At 34.0% G+C, this 8,956-nt stretch overlaps 1 protein-coding gene across 1 annotated transcript; it reads left to right on the forward strand.

Annotated features, from left to right (window-relative positions):
• The first annotated feature begins 4,045 nt into the window (after positions 1-4,045).
• On the forward strand, positions 4,046-7,256 carry LOC111400109 (synaptotagmin-5-like). Its single transcript, XM_023027556.1, has 6 exons — positions 4,046-4,458; positions 4,567-4,671; positions 4,749-4,799; positions 4,878-4,998; positions 6,857-6,978; positions 7,176-7,256. The coding sequence occupies exons 1-6, from the start codon at positions 4,354-4,356 to the stop codon at positions 7,254-7,256; spliced, it is 585 nt and encodes a 194-aa protein (XP_022883324.1). The 5' UTR covers positions 4,046-4,353.
• Positions 7,257-8,956: the final 1,700 nt, after the last annotated feature.

The raw sequence follows: 8,956 nt of genomic DNA on the forward strand, positions 1-8,956 counted from the left end.
CCTTCATTGTAGATCGGACCGGTGACCCACCACTGCCACAGATCCAGCTTTTCTTTCACGACACACATCGGAGGTATGTGTGCATGGTTGGCCGCGCTGTTAGGTTCCGTGAAGAAGCCATGCGTCCCACATCATTCGCAGTAGCATTAGTGCTACTGTTACGACAATGCCTTGGAAAATTAGGTTTGGGTATTGGTGATGCTAGTGTTGGTGACGCAGCTACAATAGTCTCGATCTGTGGTTGTGACAGCCCAGGTGTTGTCTCCATGTTCTAGGCAGTGCGCCATCTCAATCGAAATTATGTTTGGGTGTTGGTAGTGGTAGTGTTGGTGACCGGCTACAATAGTCCCGATCTGTGGTTGTGATGGTCGTGGTGTTGCTGTCGAGGGATGGTGGTGGTGGTTTTGGCAACTGTGGTGGTGTGTGTGTGCGGCTGTGTTGCTATGGGTGCGATTGTGGTGTTGTGGGTGCAATGGTAGCGCAATGGTTGGGTGTGTGCGTGTGCGTGCGACAGTTGTGGTCGTGCTGGTGGTTGCAATTGTAATGGTGAGATGGTGGTGGTAATGGGTTTGTTAGGGTAGTGGTGGTGGTTTTGGTGACTGCAGTGGATGTGTGCGGTTGTATTGTTGTAGGTGCGGTTTGTGGTACTATGGGTGCGATGGTGGTGGTGGTGGTGTTTTTGGAGACAACGATAGTGGTATTGGAAATAATAGTGAGAGGGTGGTCGCAAGTGAGGGTGGTCCATTAAATTAGTTAATTTGTGAATAATAAATAATATGTGACCAATAAAAAATATAAATTGTGATAAAGAAATAATGTATAACCTAAAAAATTGTTAATTTGTGATTAATAATATGATAATTTGTGACCAACAAATAAATGGTGACAGATAAATCTGTGACGGTGAACAAACTATAACCTATAAATTTATTGAATTGTGATCGTAAAATAATTTGTAACATAAATTTTTTGATTTTTGACCAAAAAAGTAATAAGTAACTAACTAAATCATATTTGTGGCCAAATTGTATAGATATGTGACCTATATATATTTAATTAATAAAATTATAAATAAATTTTAATAAAAATATGACTTTTGAAGTTTAAAACTTGTTTTCTTGATTTTGAAATTTGTGATATTTAAACTCTTACTTATGAATTTTTCCCCAAAAAAAGAAAACCTTGAACTGCCATCTTTTCTTCCATCTCATATGCATGTGCGGCTGAGCTTCAAGCTTCTTCCTCCCGACGACTGTAAATTTTGACTTCGCTTCAGGCTTCTTCATATGTCAATGCATGCTCTCTATTTTGCTTTTTCCATTCGTCTCTTCTTGGTCCAGTACAGGCACATTGGAGCTTCTCGTGTCAAGCTCAAAATCTAGTGCGTGCCAATACGTGCACTAACTTGTATGTAGCTGATAAGTGTATTTTATACATTTATCTAGACCGTTAAATTAGGATATTTGTTAGTGATTTCAATGAGTTATAGCCTAATTTTGTGTTAATTATGTTTGTTAGATTGAAATCAGCGCACATTGATAGATTTGGAAGAAAAGAACGAAAAAGCATGCGAAAATGAAGGAATTCCAAAGTTTGAGGACTAAAATGCAATGTGCTAATAGTTGATTCGGACCCAAAATCGATTCTTGGAGAAGGTGTGAATTCAATTGGATGGAATTGAAAGCTAAGGGAGTAAGAATATATCAAAAAAGAGTTAAAATGAATGAAAATTGAAATTGAGGGATCAAAGTACAACAATTGAAATTATTTTATTCGACGCTCGTGCACAGGCTTAAAGTGGTGCACGCGGGACCTCATTTCTTGCATACCAAGAGTAAAAAAAAAAGTAGCACGCGCGCAGTGAAATATATGGCGCGCGATCACAAGCCAAATTTTCTGTGACGTGTCTGTTTCCTTGTTCTGAAATTCTATATATATATATATATATATATATATAGATATAGACGTCCAAAACAAAGGGAACCTCCTTTTTTACCTAAAAATCATATATTCTACATATTTTGGAGGCGAAGAACGAGGCCAAGCGTGAAGATAAATGTGGATTATGGAAGTTTATAGAAGAATATTCATCCATTTTCAAGATTCAAGCCAAGAAATTGGATTTCTCCACTCTCTTCATTGTTTCTTATTTCCGGGTGATGTTTTTCCAATATTTCTTGTATCATTTAATCATTAGAATGTTAGACTAATTTTTCTATTGCATTAGATGAATGATGAACTCTATTGCTTATTTGTTTTGATTTAAGACAATTAATTTAGTTATTTCTTGATTGATTTTGCATACATATTGCATTATTTAATTGATTGGCAATCGATTGAATAATTAGTTGTTTGTTGTAGTGTTGGGAGGCTCACAATAAATTTCAAATGCGGCAAAATCAACATATGTAGATGGAATTAGGACTAATCCTTATCACATATGCAATTACATAGATAACCTATAATTTAATGCATTTTGATCATATGAATTCGGACTAGAAATGTCGGGTCGTGATTAAAATAGAATTAATTTGTCTTGAAAAAAAGAATTAAATACATTAGTGTTATCGATTGTCATGAAGCATGAAATCGACTATATTAAGAATCAAGAATTAAAATAAATGGCAATAAGGGAATTCACGATTTTAATACAAACATTCACGAATTTGACAAAACACTTTTTATTGCTTCCTTAGTTTAGAATTAGTTTAAATAACAACAAAATCACATCTTTTGTGTCACGGACATCAAATTTAGTAATAACTAGTGAACTGGAATTAAACATTATTCTTCGTGGGACGATAACTCACTTTATTATGCCCTTGTTTGAGCCCCATTTTTTCACCAATATACATTTTTCAACAGTGATTTGACACTATTTTAACCACACATTTTTCAATAAAATAATATTATACGCAAATCAAAAAATTTTTCTTATTTTTTTAACCGCACGTTTCCCATCAATACACTATTCAAAAATTCATTTTCTCCTCTAAAATGGGGCTCAAATAAGGGATATTACTCGTCAACGATCTCGTACGCTTGCGGGTTTCACGAGTATAGTAGCTCCACCCCTGTGCAAGAATTTATGCTTCATCCTTGCAATCACTCTAGCTGCCACTACATAGGCACTACCAAAAAAAAAAATGTTAGTGACAAGTTTTAATGAAGGCCATAAAACTGGAGAGTTACCATAAATTGGAGACTTATGGTAAAACTTTTTCAATAAATAAAGCAAAGTACTAGTAGAGATGTTAAATGGGCACGAGTCAACCATTGGACTCAGCTCATCAAACAAGCCAACTCACCCAACAAAAGTATAGCTCAACTCACCTCGCGAGGTCGTCCCTTGGTTGGGCGAGTCGGTTGGCTCAGGCTCACTTTTTTCTATAACATATTTATTTCAATTTGAAAAGTTCAGTTCGACTCCCCTTTTTCTATAGAGACTACATATTTCTCTCAATTTGACAAATTGACTCGTATGCTCGTGGGAACTGATAAGTGAGTCGCATAACCAAATTACTGTCCAACCTCCCTTCGCACCCTCAAAATATCTTAATCAAAATAAGCCCTTGTTTGAGCTACATTATTTTCATAAAAATACATTTTTAAATAGTGTATTAATAGAAAATGTGTGGTTAAAAAATAAGGAAGAATTTTAAATTTGAGTGTAATATTATTTTATTGAAAAATTTGTGATTGAAATGATATTAAATCATTGTTTAATATATATATATTTTTTAAAGACTATGGTTCAAACATTACGTAAATATCATCTCAATCGAACATAAATGTTGTATATGAAATGTGGGGTCAATTCAGATGTCGACAAATCACGCTTTTTAGGCCCCTTTAAAATAGGAAACTTTTGAAGCAAAAGGACGGAATACAGTTGATAATTCTCATACAGTTTATTAACGTACAATTCAACAACCAATTTCAGCTTTTGTCCATTTCGAAAAACTATTTTCGGTAGTCAACTCAAATGTCGGCATCATACCTTTCAGACCCTTGAAGATAGCAAGTATCCATAGCAAAAAGCGTGAAAGATCCCCTGCAGTCTTTTCCCTACAGTTTCACATCTAGTCAAATATATTGACGACGATTAAGCATCCAGTTACCAATTCCCAGCTGGATTTTTGCCGTCCATTTCTTGATTACATCGAGAAATTAGTAAAATACAATTATTTCGAGAATTTAAGAACAGATTACAGAATTCTAATCTCCCTTAATTTTCCAATTAATCACTGTTACCTGAGAAACCAAAGCACTCAAACACCAGCACACCAGACACAGAAATCAAAATCAGTGACGCACAAGTACTAGTTGAAACTGTTTACTATTTGAATAGCAATGGGATTTTTTGTGGGTTTAGTAATTGGAGTAGTTTTCGGGCTGGGATTAATTGTTGCTTTTGTTCGATCTGAAAACGCTCGATCCAAGCAACGCTCCGACCTTGTAAGTTGCAAATCGTTTACTAGTTGTGTTTGGAACATAAAATCCTTCATAGAACTGAGATTTTTTTTTTATTTCAAAAAAAAAATAAAAAATGGTGGAAATTTATAGGCTACTACAGTTGCGGCATTTGCTAGAATGACGGTGGAAGATTCTAGAAAGTTACTGTCACCGGAGTATTACCCTTCATGGGTTGTGTTCTCCCAGCGCCAGAAGGTTAGTTTTACCATATAATCTGTATGTAAATGTGGTGTAATGTACTTGATCATTTATTTGTTTTTATACGTTTTCAGTTGACTTGGCTCAATCTTCATCTTGAAAAAATTTGGCCCTACGTCAATGAGGTAAAAATTTCACTGTATATTTTGTATAAAAAATTTTGTTTTAGTACTTGTTAATTTTTAAATTCTTGGAGTTTAAAGGCAGCGTCTGAGCTCATAAAGGCAAATGTAGAACCAATCTTGGAGCAATATAGACCGGTGATTTTGGCGTCTTTGACATTTTCCAAGTTAACGCTTGGAACCGTAGCTCCTCAGTTCACAGGTAGTCTTTTCGAGCATTTAACTTGATCTAAAAGATTTGGTCAAGAGCATTAGTTAAGCAGCCTGATTCATTCTTCTCTTCCCTTGCTTTATTCACAAGTTCAATACTGATGTGTTTTTCGCATGTTTCATGTGTGCATCTAATGTAACTGGATGAGTGTTTCTTAGGTATTAAATATAATATGGGAATAAGAAATCTTACAAATTTTTGCCATTTTATCTAAAAATGCTTTCAAGGTAATGTGCTCATGTACCCTAGATGAGGTTATCACTCATGGTATTGGACATTCATGCCAGGACAAGACGAAGCTTGAAAGAATGAGAAGTAGAAAATTGATCAGCAGATTAAAAATTTATTGTGTATCTTTGATAGTTTGTGTAGTTCAACCATCATATTAGAGCCTAAAATTAGGCAAGTTGTCAGTTGTCATAACTGAAGTCAATAGCGTTGAGAATTAGAAACCTTGCACTTGTTTGCGCAAGATTTTTCACCTCCTTTTTAGAAGAAAAGTGACATTTGAAAAGCCTTTTCTCCATTTATTCTGACAATTTTGACTAGACCTGTACTAATTTAAGGCGGTTGAAAATAATTTTTCTACAATTGCCCTTGTGTCTAACCGGTTTCTCTTCCCACAAAAGTTCTCCGAACAACAATAGGATAAAATCAGAAAATTGGCACTAACATTACACACAAATATGACACTTGTCAGAATTAGTGGCCCACTTGATGTGATACCAAACTGCATTTTGGGATGAAAATGCCTCCCAAACACATGCCATAGTTCTATAATGCCAAGAGCAATAAATTGCTATAAGGACACAAAGACACAAAAGAACACATAAGATTTATAGAAATTCATTTTAGTGTGGGACTATGTCCTCGTTCACCGCTATAGAATTCACTATGATCAAAAAAAGTTTTCATGTGAAAAATCGCATCCCGTATCTTCTCTAACCTCTCTTTTAATGATGATCACAAAACCCTAATCATGGCTCCCTATTTAAATAAATATTAATTCAAAATCAAAATTACAAATGTAAAATTCCTAAACCATTCTTAATGAAATTTTGGCTGATAGCATACGAATTCTGCACACCTACAATAATTAGGCTCTACAACTTAACAAATAGGGTGAATGAGAAAACTAGGCTTTGAATGGGGAGTAAATTGCCAAATATTTACAGGGCACTAGGCATTGAGAGATCGAGGAGTCCACAAGTTAGAATACCATAAACTCATAAGATCTAAATATGTGGAATTCAAGCTCTTCTATGATGCATATGTTGAGATGGATTTGCCACCTCAATAAATGGTAAAACAATAATGAGATTAACTATATTTGGCTATTCTTCTGGTAAAGCAAAGGGATTTCAATTGCTTGCATTTTCTCATACCGTAAAGATAGTGGACAGTTGATGAAATATGAAATGCTAAGTTATGTTTTCCTTATGAGATAATGTAAGAATTTATCTTACTTAGCCCTTGTTTGGGCTCTATTAAACCAAAAATATATTTTTTCAAAACTCATTTTCAACCACACATTCTACAGCAAAATAACATTACATATAAAACCAAAACTTTTCCTTACTTTTTAACTGCTTATTTTCCAAAAAATCACTATTCCATAATACATTTTTTCCCCAAAAACTCATTGAGATGGAGCCCAAACAAGGGCTTATTGGAAGGTATCTAAATACATATATAGCTACTCTTCGATCTTTTATTGCATTTGTTATTGGTAGCCTCAACAGTATCTTCTCTAATGAGCTCTGTCGATAGGGATGTATATCAGTTGCTTCTTTTATGACTACTGAAATGAAAAAGTTAATGCCCTTACTAATTCTCTAAAGTTATTCAGGGGTTTCCATTATTGAAGATGAAACTGAAGGTATCACCATGGAGTTAGAGATGCAGTGGGATGGAAACCCAAATATTGTACTTGATATTAAGACTTACCTTGGTGTTGCTCTCCCTGTGCAGGTAACTTGTAGTGTCGTATCCTCTTTTTCTTTTTCTTTTCTTGCACTCTTGCTTTGCATCGTAGTGACATATCATTTCCGTGGTTGTTTGATCTTCCTATTGATGAATATATTAATTACACACATACTAATATAGCAATCTATTTACCTTTAACTGTATGCCACTATTAGGCTGAAAATTTGTTTTATTAATGTCAGCAAGGAATAAATAACTTAATCAAGGAGCATTCTTCTGATTTTATTAGTTTCTGTGTGCCTGTACTTTGTGGCAACTTCTGACTTAAGGAACCTTCCAAATCTTGTATATATATGTAAAGGTATGATCTACTAAGCACAGTGCTCATCTTATGCATATCTTGCCCTGAGATTTTGGGTGCCTTGTGTGACATTTTAAAATGGTGTCCCTTAAAAAAAAAAAAATACCAGCAACAATAAAAAAAATTAAAATGGTGTCCCTTTCATGTAACAAAAACTTAACCTTCTAGAATAAAAAAAATCACGAAATAACAATTAACAAGTAGACAATCAACACCAATAAAATGGTGATGTTACGATGTAGATTGTACTATTTTAGAGCAAGCGATAAAAACTGACCGTAGAGTTTCTTCTCTTCTTTGTTTGTGTGTTCTTCGTGGGGTAAAGGATGGGAGTAAGGGAAACGACGAAAAGGGATTTGGAGAACTTTTCATTCTTCTCTTTAATCATTTAGATTTTGGACCATTTATTATCTTGTTTAGTTGGCAATTTGTTAATGATGCTAATTATGTATTTGAGATTGGGCTGATAAAATAGATAGTGTAAAATATTTGTTTTTTCAAAAGCAAATAGTTTAAAATTAGGGAAAAAAATTTCTTTTCAATAATATGTTAAATTTAAAAAATATTAACATAATATAACTTCTTCTTTTTTTTCCTTTTCTTTTTCTTTCTTTCTTTCTTTTTTTTTACAATTTTTCATAAATATTGTATCCTTTAACTTAATATAATAATAAAAATTTAAAATTAATAAACCATTTTAAATATATAATTATACATATATGAACACCTATAACAAACTTTTTTGGTGCCCCTACAAACTAAGGCCCTGCACGGTCGCGCAACTTGTGTACCCTCAAGGCCGCCTTTGATCTTATTTTAAGTGTTGGTGACGTGTCAAATAAATCCATTGATGAATTTTAAACTTAATTCAAATGTTGAAGCCCACCATAAGATTATCTACCAATGAAATTATATGACATGTCATCGATGCTTTACAAAAGATAAGTATCGGCACTCATTGGATTATTCATGTGAGAGAAAGGAAGAGAGATTTTAAATAGTTCATGGGAGTTAAAATCTATAATGTAAAGCTCATGTTCTTGATGTTGAGATATTGTTGGATGATGTATGAAATGCACTGATAATAGTTATCCACCTATTTTTTTTCCATTAAGCCAAGAACCTAGTTCCCCTCTTGTCTTTGGCATACTCTTGACTTATTGGAGTTAAGCCCCTGTTTGTTGGTTATTATTAAGGAAAAAATGATGTTTTGAATAACGATTTTTTTGGAAGATGTGTGGTAAAAAGTAAGAAAAAGTATTAGATTTACGGGCAAAATATTTTATTGTGTGAATGTGTGATAAAAAATGAGTGTGATGTTTGAAGGGAGACAAGTAGGGCAATATAACATTTGTGTAACATTAGCATTTTATCTTATATATAGAGACATTTGTATCCCTGTATAGATTATTATTATTCACTCTCTTTGGACATCTGAGATTTACTTTTTCTCAACAAACACTACTCGTCCTCTCTTTTCTATACTAACTTGGTATTAGAACATCTTGCCTAACTGCCATGGATTCTAAGTATTAAAAGTGTTTATACTTCCAGTGGACCTAATGCTATAGCCAGCTGCATACGACTACAATTTATGTTGCTACAATTGCTCCTCTGACCACTCTTCTTATGCTTTTGCCTATTCCAATGAAACTAGGGCAT

The sequence above is a fragment of the Olea europaea genome, chromosome 9 (genome assembly GCF_002742605.1).
Source record: "Olea europaea var. sylvestris chromosome 9, O_europaea_v1, whole genome shotgun sequence".
Lineage (NCBI taxonomy): Eukaryota > Viridiplantae > Streptophyta > Magnoliopsida > Lamiales > Oleaceae > Olea > Olea europaea.

Excerpts from the sequence above, each read along its gene's own strand:
- LOC111400109 (XM_023027556.1), top strand. The coding sequence starts at position 4,354 with ATGGGATTTTTTGTGGGTTTAGTAATTGGAGTAGTTTTCGGGCTGGGA. Across the intron at positions 4,800-4,877 it reads TTTGGCCCTACGTCAATGAG|GCAGCGTCTGAGCTCATAAA; the intron begins GTAAAAATTTCA and ends TGGAGTTTAAAG. Across the intron at positions 6,979-7,175 it reads GTGTTGCTCTCCCTGTGCAG|CAAGGAATAAATAACTTAAT; the intron begins GTAACTTGTAGT and ends TATTAATGTCAG.